At 38.5% G+C, this 13241-nt stretch overlaps 2 protein-coding genes across 6 annotated transcripts in view; one reads left to right on the forward strand and one right to left on the reverse strand.

The window, feature by feature from the left end:
- Positions 1–3072, reverse strand: part of ARSK (arylsulfatase family member K) — a 43250-nt gene extending 40178 nt beyond the window's left edge. Inside the window, exon 1 of the mRNA XM_044265333.1 lies at positions 2841–3072. Coding sequence (XP_044121268.1) covers positions 2841–2978 — 138 coding nt within the window. The 5' untranslated portion in view covers positions 2979–3072. The remainder of the gene's footprint in view (positions 1–2840) is intronic.
- Positions 3073–3222: 150 nt separating this feature from the next.
- Positions 3223–13241, forward strand: part of TTC37 (tetratricopeptide repeat domain 37) — a 90261-nt gene continuing 80242 nt past the window's right edge. For 3 of the 5 annotated variants that reach the window (XM_044265366.1, XM_044265384.1, XM_044265346.1), the window contains exons 1-3: positions 3223–3283; positions 9003–9069; positions 11649–11806. The gene's annotated coding sequence lies outside the window, so the exon portion shown is untranslated. The remainder of the gene's footprint in view (positions 3284–9002; positions 9070–11648; positions 11807–13241) is intronic. The other 2 variants (XM_044265375.1, XM_044265356.1) reach the window with 2 other exon arrangements.

Genomic DNA, 13241 nt, shown 5'->3' on the forward strand with positions numbered 1-13241 from the left:
AGCTCTTTAGGCTGGACATAAGTGAAGATGTCAGTGGCTGCCGGATAAATGATCCTGAATATTAGAAGAGGAGTTTGGGCTGGAGATATGCATTTTGGAACTGAAGAACTGTTCTCAGTAAAGAGCAAAGACAGAACAAAAGAATATTTTAGGTCTGGAGTTATATCTATTCTATATTTTCAATATAATTATAAATAAAAATACAGTCTTAAAAATGAGTTATTCCAAATCTGGGATATATATAAATCCTCGATATGTCTGAGATTTCCAAATGGATATATAAAGTAGGCTATTGATCACAGACAGGAATCTGGAGCTTGGAAAGTCTACCCTGGTGAAATCAACATGGGCGTCTTAAGCATATTCATGGTCTTTAAAACTGTGATAGTGAAAGAAACGTTTCAGGCAGAGAGTAAAAAGGGAGGAAAGAAATGAATTCGAGGAGTCCCAAATAAGAGGAGAAGGTGTGATGGGAAGCTGAGAATAGCCAGCAAGGGAGGAAGATGATAGAGGAGATAGAGCCCCATGATGCTGAGAGAAAATGGTATGTCAAGAAAGGTGACAGGAAATGTCAGCTGTGTTGAGAGGCTATATAAAATAAGAAAATTTATTTAGGCATTGGTATCAATTTCTGCTCTAACCCTTATTATTTCTTTCTTTTTGCTTGCTTTGCAGAAGTTTGTCTAGTCTTTTGATTTGTCTTATCTGGCATTGAACCTTTCCCCTACTAGTGAGCTAGGGCAAGAGTGATTGGGGCCCTAAGTTGATACATATATGTTTATATACTATATATATTTATCCATATATGTATAAAATATAGTATATATAAATATATTTATACATAATATATATATTTAACATATATATCCATATATATACTTATCTATATCTATGGATAAAGAAACCAATCATGTTACTATAGTTAGCAACCAAAATATTTGGTGTAAAAGAGATACAAGAGCAAAAATCAAAGTATTAATAACCTCGTAATCTTAAATTTGAGTTGAAACTATCAACATGATCTCAGGTTTTCTTTTTCTTTCTAATATATGTACTTTCTAGATCTGTCCATTGAAAGGGTCTAAAAGCAATGAAAAATCGGAACACCTAGATTATAGTCAAAACACAGGATAGGACAAGAAATACACAGGTTGGACAGGGAAGTCTATCAAAGTAAGCTGCTGAAGATTATTAGGAATGGATCAAAAAAACTTAGGAACAACCTGGAGGGTCTTTCACTAACCAAAATGGGACATTTTTAATATCAATAAGTAAAATGACTGCAAAGCATTTATTTATTTTTTAAAAGATTTTATTTATTTATTTATTTGACAGAGAGAGAGAGATCACAAGTAGGCAGAGAGGCAGGCAGAGAGAGGAGGAAGCAGGCTCCCTGCTGAGCAGAGAGCCCCATGCGGGACTCGATGCCAGGACCCTGAGATCATGACCTGAGCCAAAGGCAGTGGCTTAACCCACTGAGCCACCCAGGTGCCCCGATTGCAAAGCATTTAAACACAAATATATAAAAACCTATGTATTCATACTATACTGAAAAAAAAAAAAACCACCCCTCCCAAAATATTTCAGTCATCTTTGGAAGTTCCTAGGATGCTTTGATACACCACCCAAATTACCTTTAGGGATGAAAGAATACCTCCACTAATGAGAGTTGCCTTGCCCAAAATCCTGCCTCTTTCTGGGAGCAGTGCACAACTAATGGCCATCCAACATTAAGTATAAAGCCCTAGCCCCCTCACCCCAAATGGAAACAGTTATGAAGCATCAAACTGGTTTGAGAATTACCCATAAAGTCAGCTGGGAGGCTTCTACTGAGATAGTGACAAAACTCAATTTCTCTCTCTTTGCAGAATCCTTCCTTCCTTCCTCTCCCTTTGATCTCAGGAGCACTCCCTAAGAAAATTTTTCATGTTGATCTCCAATACTGCTTGTTCCCTTAATTTAGATGATTTATAAAGATTACTTTGAATAATTTTCTCAACAAGTCCAATGGGCATATCCTTACTTTAATCATCACAGGTTAATCAATGAGAAAGGCAATAGAACACAGTGATTTGCACTCTTTTGGTGCAGACATGCTTTACACCAACAATCTATGCGACCAAAGTAACATCCAGTGATAAAAAACTAGTATTGTAACTCATAGCTGAACATTTGTCTAAGTAGTAGTGTTTAAATCACGGATAACACTAGAAGTTTCCGGTAATGTTGATACAAGTATTCTTTCAGATGACGACTTGGCAAAGTTCCAAGGCCTGTTCAAGTTTGTGATTTAACCACAATAACACACCCACACAACTCACTTGGAACCTGAGGGAGTGAATCAAATTACATCAACTAACGCACTTAAATCAGCACTCACAGGATTATCAGATACCTGAGTAACTGTTAACTTTCTTCGTTTGTCACCCAAACACGAATTCCTGTAAATCCGAAATGGGAAATGACCCCTGGGAAGCTAACTAACATGCTTTTATGAAGACGCAGAATGTTATTTTCCCCCACAATAGACTCAAACCGGGATACAGATTTAAAGTGCATTAGTAGTGATAAAATTAGTGGGTTGAGGCCCGCATTAAAAAAAAAAAAAAATGCAAAGGTGCTGTCAGATACATTGTATTTACTAGATTATTGTTTTATATGTACGTAGTTTACGGGTGTATGCGGGGCCTCAAAATAAAATGCATTTTTTACTTTGCATCGGGATAGGATAAGTTTGGCAGTCTCAGATTCTGCTCCTCAAAGCCTGCAGCACAGGAAAAGCTGGGGGCCGGTTGCTAGTCTGGAGTGGGACACCCACTTTCTTGCTTCTCGGTACTTACGAAGGAGTCGCTCACGATTAGCACCACGTTGGGTGCAGCGGACCAAACCCGAGCAGCTCCTCGTTTCTGTCCACCTGCCCGGGGGTTTGGTGCTGCCAGCGCGGAGGCTGCGACCACCGACACCCACAGGAGCAGCATCGCAAGGAGCGGTTCAGAAACTTTCCGCGCTCGGCCCGCCGCCTGCTTCTAGGAAAGCCTCTGGAAAGAGGGCGGGGATCGCACTCTCCTAGCGCTTTTCCCACAGAACTACAATTCCCAGCAGGCTAGGCGTATGCACATGCGCAAAGGGAGGAATTTTCGGCCTTAACTCACGTTAAGACCTTTTAAGCAAATACCGAGCGAACTAAAAACTCAGTCACTTGCAGTCACGTGAACGATGTCTGGTGAATGCGCATGCGCTCGGCCTCAAGCCTTGGCGTTTGGAGGAAAAGCATCTATCCCAGGTAGGTTAGGGTCGCTGTAGCTTTTGCAGAAGTTGGAGCCAATACGCGGTTGAAATGGTACCTACAGAGAGAGAGGGTCAGGGGCCAGGACTGGTCATTTTGTGTCGCGGAAGCATGACGGAGTATTAGGACCGTGAACTGGGCAATGATGAGGTGGCAGCGCGTCTGTCACTTAAGTTAGGTGGGGCGGTTCTTTGTGGGGCCTCTGGCTGGACCGTCTCAGGTGCAGTGTGGATTCGGGGGGCTCCTCGAATACATTTCCCCGAAGAAATTTCTGCCTCATCTTACTGCCAGTGCAGGAAGGGTTTATCGTGCTCCGGTGGAGTGAGGAACGGGGCCTAGTCAGTTTCCTGTCTAGGAAGAGCTTAGGTGCATCTTGTCCGCGGAGTGCAAAGGAGAGAAACCGAACAGGCTCCTAAGGGAAGACGTACTGAGCTGTGTGATGAGTTCGGTTAATTGACGGGTTCAGAATATCATTGTTTTGCTGCAGAAAAAATCACTGCTCCCACTTGACTGTTGAGCTACTCTGTCCCAAAGCCAAGTTCTCATTTCATTATCATAGTTTCAGATATAAAATTTGTTCATCATGTTAATCGTGTGAATATTTTGACAGGAAAAAGAGTTGCTGTAACCTAACATAAAATCGACTCAATTCTAATACTTTCTGTAATCCTTACTTTGACCATTTTGCAGGTAGGAAAACCAAGACTTGGGCAGGCTAAATAATTTACCCAAGACTACACAGGGATCCAGCCTGAGCAGGACTTTAACTTTAGTAGTCTGTGCCCTAAACTCACTACAGTTCTCTGTCACTAGTTGATAATAATATTTTATGACATTCTGATGAGCTTAAACTCTCAGTGTAGACAAATTCTTAATCAAGAAACATGTTAAAGGTCTTTGTGAGGATTCAAATATATGAACAATAGTTCCTGATCACAAGGAACTTAAACTCTAGGGAAACAAAGCTAACATACCTGCACTGCAGCCTTAGCATGGGAGATAATGTAGGTAAGCTACGTCATGATCAGATTATGATTCAAAAATTTGAGCTAATTTGGAGTGTGGAAATCATTTCACCATAGAAACATTGTTAGCTGACTTGTAGATTTGTGAAGATATATGTCCAACTTTATCTGTGGTGTTGCTACTATTTCTGTGAACTATGTTTACTCTCTTTGGCTTTGTTTTCACAGGGCTTGTATTCTCAGTTCCTAGTCAGAATGACAGGAACACATCTTTTCCCCCCTCTCTTTCTTTTTGGCATGTCAGTGCAAGCAGGTGCTGCAGTGATTTGGAGGAAGATGGGTATTTTAAGACCCCAGAGACAGCACTGGAAGAATCTAAGGGGCTTCCTGTCCTACTACCCATCTGACATTCAGTTTGTCCTACAACATTCCTCCCAAGTGAATGGTCCAGTCTGTGCTTTTTAATCTCTAGTGATGGGATGTACTTCCTTTGAGTAGCCCATTCCACATCTGCCATGCCTGATTATTAAAAGTTTTTATTTTGAACTGAGGTCTGTCTCCCTCTACTTTTAATCATTCATTGTTCCCTTTCTCTTTATTTTTATGCGAGTAATCTCCCCTTTTCAACAACCCTTTTCACCTCCTCCTCCAGTTTTTTTCCCCCTCCCAAGGCTTTCCCAATTTTCTTTGTTAATTATATAATTGCAGGTTACTTCATTATTTTTGTCACTCTTTTCTGGACATAAAACATTTTTGCTAATCATTATCTGAAAAGGTACTTTTGAGGTGTGTTTGTGTGTATCTTTATGTTTGTTCATGCCTACGTATGTGTTGCATTGAGGATAGGCACTTTATTACATGTACATTTAAATCATCAGTCAAAGATTTGTATGTTAGAGATTGCTTGCTTTTGTGAGATACTTAACTGCAGTTTAGAAAGATCTTCAACTAAAAGGTCATAGGATAGATTTTGATTCTTTGTAATTCTTTTAATGTCCAGTATATCCACAGCACTATATTCTGCTTTCGGAGAGGGAGGCTAAATGTGAAGTTAGTTACTATGTGGAAGAAATTCAGTGTTGTCTTTACCAGCTGTGATTCTGTGAATATTTGTTGATTATCTGCAATGAACTAGACACTGCAGGAAATAAAAGAGAAAAATAGAAGTAGTCTTTGCTCCTAAGGAACTTCCAGTGTAGTTGTGGGAAACAAACACACTCACACCCCTGTAAATTTAATAACAGTATAAAAGACAGTAAAAATATAGTTAAATGCCAAACATCCAAAAAGAAAATCAGAACATCCCAAATTATACTTTGGAAAATACTGATGTGGCTTCAAAATGTTAATTGCCATTCATTAACATAAATATTCCATAGTAACATAAGTTTTAGAAATGCTAGGTTAAACTATCTTTGGATCTTTAGGACTCCTCAGAGCTTTTAGAGTGCTCATATACATTTAGAATGACTTTAGAAGAGAGTGAGATATATAATGTGAAATATTCATAAAATTACTAGATGGTGTGTTAATACCTTTAAGCATGTTATTGTTTCTTGGAATGCTTTTTGGAAATGTTGGTTTAAATTGAAAGTGTTAGAAGTTCAGACTAGGTAGATTCATCTGAGAAGGCATTATGCTTGACGCTTGAATTTGGCTTTCAGTTATATGTACCATTTGAGTAGATAGAAGTAGTGTGAACAGGCTGAATAAGAGAGGCAAAAATGTAAACTGGAAAGTAGTGGGGGATAGTGAAAAAAAGTAGTGTGAGCTGATATTCAAAAAGAGAGTCTTCCTTTCTCACTTTAGCAAATTGAGAATTACTGCCTTTTGGCAGTGGGGAAGCTGAATGTTTAGAGTAGGCTTTGGAAGCTGGACAGTCAGCCATTTATTCAGTACATACTACGCTAGTGTTGAACATGTAAGGAACTCCAAAGATACGATACATTAGTTTAGGGTTTTATTGACTTGAGAGACAGGGCATATCGATATAACATGGTAAAAAATATCGATTAAGTTTAAATTGAATAACTCAACTAATGTTCCATTGGTTCAGAGGCTGGAGCGGTCTCTTTTACAGGATTTGATTTGGAATGTTTTTCACGTAATTGAAAGAGGTACTTGTGTGTGATGATAGCCATCTTTTGAAGAACACTAGCAAGAAGGTTACTTGAGAGATTAAGGAAGACGAGATTGGGGATTGTAAATGTGTAAAGAAAGTTTGTAGTAACCATGTGGATTAGAAATAGAAAAAAAAAGTAGTGAGGTTATTGAGAGGGTGGCAGTAGATAAGGAGAATGGAACTAATACACAGTTGACCCTTGAACAATGTGGATGTTAGGGGTGCTGACCCCCCCATGCAGCCAACAATCCACATGTAACTCTTACTCCTTAAAAAGTTAACTACTAATAGCCCTCTGTTGACCAGAAGCTTACAGATAATAGAGAGTTAATACATTATTTTCTATTTTATATGTATTATATACAGTATTCTTAGAATAAAGTAAGCTAGAGAAAAGAAAAGGTTATTAAGAAAATCCTAAGGAAAAGAAAATACACTTACAGTACATTTATAGTCCAGAAAATACATTTATTGAAAAAAATCCATGTATAAGTGGACCTCAAGCCCATGTTGTGTGAGGGTCAACTGTGTCTTACGTTCAGGCACTCCATTTATGTGGATTTCAAGTAAGTGATATAATCTTCACTTTAGGCTTGGAGTAGTGAAGTAAGGTGTCCAAATTCTGATTGTACTTGAACCTAGATGTATCTGATTCCTAAGCACGTTCTGAACATGTTCAAGATTTGACTTGGTGGGTGGGTATGGCAGAGCTAAGGGGCTGACAAAGCCTGGGGTGTTAATTTTAAGAACAGAGTTGAAGTGACTAATTACCATCAGGGTGGTTTGGGGCTTAAAAAAATTAGTGTAATGAATAGAGTCAGTTTTTTCACTTTCATTTTACCTTCCCTCCAAACAAGGGTAACCTTGTTTTAACTTTTATTGTACTTTTTTAACCATTATTTGGATCACAGTACTGTTTTTTTCCACTGAGGCATTTTATTTGCACGTAAGTATTACACCCCTAGGAAAAAAATCCCAGGATTTTCCCTCCTGTGTATTTTCATCTTGCTTCTTCATGGTCCATCATGCCAGCTGAGGTGGTCAGCACAATGAAACCCGTCTGGCAGGATGGGAGCAGATTATTTTGCCATTCTTCTACATCATTGAGTTGTATATCAAATCTGGGGCCGATCACTCTATACTTACTGAACCTGCCCCTGGGCTCACAGCAATTTTTCCAGGTCTGTGACCATCAGTGATTTCAAATTTGCCAGTGTCACCATGCTTCAGCATTTTGGTGTGGAAACTGGCTGATGACTTTGGAGCATGGCCTAGTAAGAATCTGGTGATTGCTTCACTTTTCTGCATTATTAATGAACTTGAGAACACCTGCCAGTACATTCGCATGCACCATTATGGCAGTATGGAAAGATGGTAGAAAGGTACTTTTTTCCTTAACAGTTGGACCCTTTTCTCTGGAACTAACCATTCTATTTAAGTATACTGCCAGTGCATGTTTTAGTTCAGTAAGCTCACTTTCTCTTTTTTGTCCATCTCCACCTGCTTCATGTAAATTTTGTTCATTTCCTAGTTTAAGTGGCATTGCTATTTTTTAAAATATTTTTTTAAAGATTTTATTTATTTATTTGACACAGAGAGAGAGAGATCACAAGTAGGCAGAGAGAGAGGGGAAGCAGGCTCCATGCTGAGCAGAGAGCCTGATGTGGGGCTTAATCCCAGGACCCTGAGATCATGACCTGAGCGCAAGGCAGAGGCTTAACCCACCTTAACCCAGGTGGCCCGGCATTGCTATTTTTTTTTTTTTTAAAGATTTTATTTATTTATTTGAGAGAGAGAGAGACAGTGAGAGAGAGCATGAGCGAGGAGAAGGTCAGAGAACGAAGCAGACTCCCCATGGAGCTGGGAGCCTGATGTGGGACTCGATCCCGGGACTCCAGGATCACGCCCTGAGCCGAAGGCAGTCGTCCAACCAACTGCGCCACCCAGGCGTCCCGGGCATTGCTATTTTTTTAATTCAGTTTTTTGAAACTGCTTCCATTCTTTCCATGAAGCATTCTAGATTAATTTTGTTTGACAATTTATTCCAGAGATCCCATCAAAAGATACTTAGGATAATATTATGTAGAATTTGTGTTAATATTTCAGATGGTTATTTAGCTGGGTTTTTGACATTTAAAGAAAGTTTTCTCTCTTTTCAATAGATTATACATTAATCTAGTTACCTGATGTGGTCATCGTTTTACATATTTATAATTCTTTTTATGGTTTAAAACAGGTTCGCTTTAGTGTAGTTAGGCTGCAAATAGGGAATAAATAAGTACTGTTGATTGTCCTTGATTCTTAACAAAGTAGCATAGAAATAGTTGATACCCTTTTTTGGCTCATTTTTTTTTATATTGAAGTTTATGTATTTTGAGTTTCTGGAATGTTTTTTGGAACTTTTTCTGATTGCTTATGGAAGTTTCTTTTATTATCTGAGGCTATGGGAACATAGACCAATTTGGACATTGTAGAAAAAAAAAGATGAAAAATTGTACCTAATTATTTATTGTGTTTTAAATTGTGATTGTGAAAATTAAACCTGAATCTGATGTGTTAATAAATTCACTGAGTTTTGGGCTGTTTATCATGCTTTTTATTTGCCTGTCTCATATTTTGCTTAATTTAGATGAATAATGGTTAAGGAACAATCTGAAATTCAATTCAAAAAGAAGAAAGAAGATAATAGGTAAAAGGTAAGTGTCTAGAATCCTAAGTAATAGGTAATTGGAGTCTGTTTTTACTTAGTAATTGCTTTTACCAGTTCATTTCAGAAGAAGGGTGTGATGGTGTAGGTTGTTAATGCCATACTATAGGTCATCAAACACCTTTAGATTTTTGTTATTAGATTTAAACATACCAAGTTTGCTTTTCTGTAGTTAACTTCCATTGTTATTATTGTTATTATTATTTATATTGTTGGGTTTTTTTGCTTTGTGGAGTCTTTGTATTTACACAACAGAATGTAACTTAAGGTTCCATAGCTTTAGCTGGGGCGTGTAGGACATAGTAATTCATCCATCTACATTTGTTACTTTTGAGATTTATCATTTTGGCATTTGTGTCACTTTCTATCTTTTTTTTTAAGTTCAGTTGTTGCTACTTTTTATGCTTGCTATGTTGCATAAAAACCCTTTTAGTTTGGTAGTAGAAATCCTTTCACTGAGTTGGAAGTGCAAACTGGGGTTTCTGGGTGGCTCAGTCAGTTAAGTGTCTTCCTTTGGCTCAGGTCATGATCCTGGAGTCCTGGGATCAAGCCCTGCATCTGGCTCCCCACTCAGCAGGGAGTCTGCTTCTCCCTCTGCTGCTTTCCCTGCTTGTGCTCTCTCTCTCACTCTCTCTCAAATAAATAAATAAATAAAATCTTCAAAAAAAAAAAAAAGAAAGAAAGAAAATGCACAAAATAAGGCTCGGCTCGGTGGGTTGAAGCTTCAAAAAAAAAAAAAAAAGAAAGAAAGAAAATGCACAAAATAAGGCTCAGCTCGGTGGGTTGAAGCCTCTGCCTTTCAGCTCAGGTCATGATCCCAGGGTCCTGGAATTGAGCCCCACCTCAGGTTCTCTGCTCTGTAAGGAGCCTGCTTCCTCTTCTCTCTCTCTCTCTCTGCCTACCTCTCTGCCTACTTGTGATCTCTCTCTGTCAAATAAATAAGTAAAATCTTAAAAAAAAAAAAAAAGAAATAACTTGAAATTGAGGAGAAAAAATACAAATTATCTGGGGAAAGTGGGTGGGGCTGTGGAATAACATTGAGGACACTTGTAAAAGAGCTAGATTTTTCTTTGAAATGTTGGAAATGCTTGCAATAGAGGGAAGTGTCCCAAAGAGAGGTGTATCATTTTTGTTTGTAGGTTTTTGCTCTATGAAAGGAAGTGAGTTTGATGATACCTGGTAGGTTAGTACATAGAAAAGCTATGTTTAGAAAGTAAATAAATGAGCCTCTCTCTTCTCCACTCCATCTCCCAAAATAGGAAGAAGTTTTTAGAGCTATAAAGGGGCAGATTATTTTGTCTTTTCAAAAATCAGTTAATCCCCTACAACTGATCTGTCTTTACGTATCTATATTGTCTGTTTCTGTATCCGTCTATTTCTCGTTGTATAATTCTTAGGTGTAGAGGGAGGGCCTAAGTGCTAGCCTCTTACGCTAGATGCCAAATCAAATGAAGAAGGAAGAGGAAGGGAAGAATAAAAGATCCCACTGCAGCAAGGGTAAATGCCATTATTGGTGGAGACATCTGGGGATATGGAAGGGTGTTGAACATTATCGGTTGGTTACCAAGGAGAGAGTGGAGTTTATTTATTGTGGTTTTTAAAAATGCCTTACATAGAGGCATTTAACAGCTCTGTTTTTGCTGCTGTATTTAAGTCTATACCTGTCTGTCTTTTTTTTTCCTTAATGACTTTTTTTTTTTTAAGATTTTATTTATTTGTCAGAGAGCGAGAGCATGCACAAGCGGGGGGAAAGACAGGCAGAGGGAGAAGCAGGCTCCCCACTGAGCAAGGAGCCCAATGTGAGACTTGATCCCAGGACTCTGGGATCATGACCTGAACCAAAGGCAGGTGTTTAACTGACTGAGCCACCCAGGCTCCCGGTATGACTGACTTTTACCGTCTTCTGTAGTCTAGTGTTCTCATTTGTCCAGTGAGCTTCATTTTCTTCAGTTTTCAGCAAGTCTCTTCTGCTTCACTGAGCCCACATTTCTCCATGAATCCTCTGGTGCCACGTTCATTCCTATTTCTCTGTCTTAGCCAATGCAGTTGTGTTTGACTGGAGCAGTTTTACTTCCCTCCATTCTTAAATCCTGTCTTCTGGTATCTTCTCATTACCTCACACCATACTTCTTTCTTTGAAACATCTCTTGTAGTTGTACTCATTATCCTTAGTTCAGGATTTGGTTCTCTAATGACTCGTATGTCTTAGGTTTGGTTTAAATTATATTCTTTAGAGCAGGAGCCTTCTTTTCTATTTCTTTCATGTCATATGAAGTGCATGGCCTCAGGGTTGCATGTACAGTTGGTGGTGGCTGGTTCTGCCTGGTTTGATTGTGATTCCACTCAAATCCTGGGTGATAAAGATGGTGATCTTTCTTTTCACTAATCTGAATTCTTGTTTGTTTTTGCTTGGTCATATCTTGAAACTGTTTTTGTTCTTTTTTAACTTAATTTTTTTCCAGGATCCTGGGATCATGACCTGAGCTGAAGGTAGTGGCTTTAACCCACTGAGCCACCCAGGGACCCTAGTTGTTATCATTGTTGATTTTTTATCTCTCTTCTTTGTAGTCTACAGATTTATTTACCCAAGATAACTTTGGTGTGAGAAAATTTAATTTGAAATCAGCATTGAAATTTGGTGCCTACTCGTCAATTTGTAAGCTACAAAAAAAAAAAAAAAAATTCCAGACGTTTGCAGCTATAAATTTATACGAAAATAATTTCAGGTAAGAGAACAATTTCTAAAATGAGAGCATATGAATTGTGTAGCTTTAATTGTATAATTAATGTAACTAAGCAGAAAGTTACTTTTCTGTCTAAGGAATCTGATTGTAGCTGCAAATAAATTGATTTTATATATTAATTTTTTTATTATTTTGAATCTAACATTTTTTAAAATATTTTATTTATTTTACAAGTAGGCAGAGAGGCAGGCAGAGAGAGAGGAGGAAGCAGGCTCCCTGCTGAGCAGAGAGCCCGATGTGGGGCTCGATCCCAGGACCCTAAGATCATGACCTGAGCCGAAGGCAGAGGCTTTAACCCACTGAGCCACCCAGGCACCCCATGAATCTAACATTCTTTAAGTCAAAACACTTATTATTGGGACGCCTGGGTGGCTCAGTTGGTTAAGCAGCTGCCTTCGGCTCAGGTCATGATCCCGGCGTCCTGGGATCGAGTCCCACATCGGGCTCCTTGCTCAGCAGGGAGCCTGCTTCTCCCTCTGCCTCTGCCTGCCTCTCTGTCTGCCTGTGCTCGCTCTCTCTCCCTCTGTCTCTGACAAATAAATAAATAAAATCTTTAAAAAAAACAAAAAACAAAAAACACATTATTGTTATTATTTTATTTCCCTACTTTAAAAAAAAATTATTTACGTATTTGACATAGAGAGATTACAAGTAGGCTAAAAGGCAGGCAGAGAGAGAGAGGAGGAAGCATGTTCCCCATGGAGCAGAGAGCCCAATGTGGGGTCGATCCCAGGACCCTGGGATCATGACCTGAGCCCAAGGCAGAGGCTTTAACCCCCTGAGCCACCCAAGCGCCCCTTTCCTTACTTTCTTAAACTTCTTTGATCTGCCCTTGTACCTCAGCCTCTTTGGACATCAGTATACTGAGTCAACAAGCCATCTTCTTGGTTCATTTTTCTACCATGAACGTCTGCGGTCTAGAGTGCATTAAAATTTATCCGGATTTGTTTCCTGATGAGATTAGAGTTCAATGAACTTGTCAAAAAACTACAAGTATCTCTTGTATTTACCATTGAGGTGTGATTGAATTTGACTTGTTTACTGGTAAATCAGAGTAAGTTGTAAAATCTTATGATACATTAGTTTATTTAAAATTATGTTAATATAGTTCAATGAAGAAATACTTTGTCTCCCAAGTGAAATATCTTCTTATTATAGAAATAATCCTCTAGCATATTTATCACCTTCATTCAAGTGTAAACTTTGCATTTATTTCTCTTCAAAGAATACAGTATTGCTATAACTTGACAGTGACCTTTGCTGTCAACAAGTTAATATCCTGATTTATATTTTATATAAACCAGCATTAAAGCAGATTGCTTTCCTATGCTCTTATATCAAAGTTACTGAAATTAATTTGTGTTAGTTTTTTCCATTGTGATTTGGGCTTATTCTACTAAAACTTGCTTCGTGTAGA

This window comes from Neovison vison, chromosome 1 (assembly GCF_020171115.1).
Source record: "Neovison vison isolate M4711 chromosome 1, ASM_NN_V1, whole genome shotgun sequence".
Taxonomy (NCBI): domain Eukaryota; kingdom Metazoa; phylum Chordata; class Mammalia; order Carnivora; family Mustelidae; genus Neogale; species Neogale vison.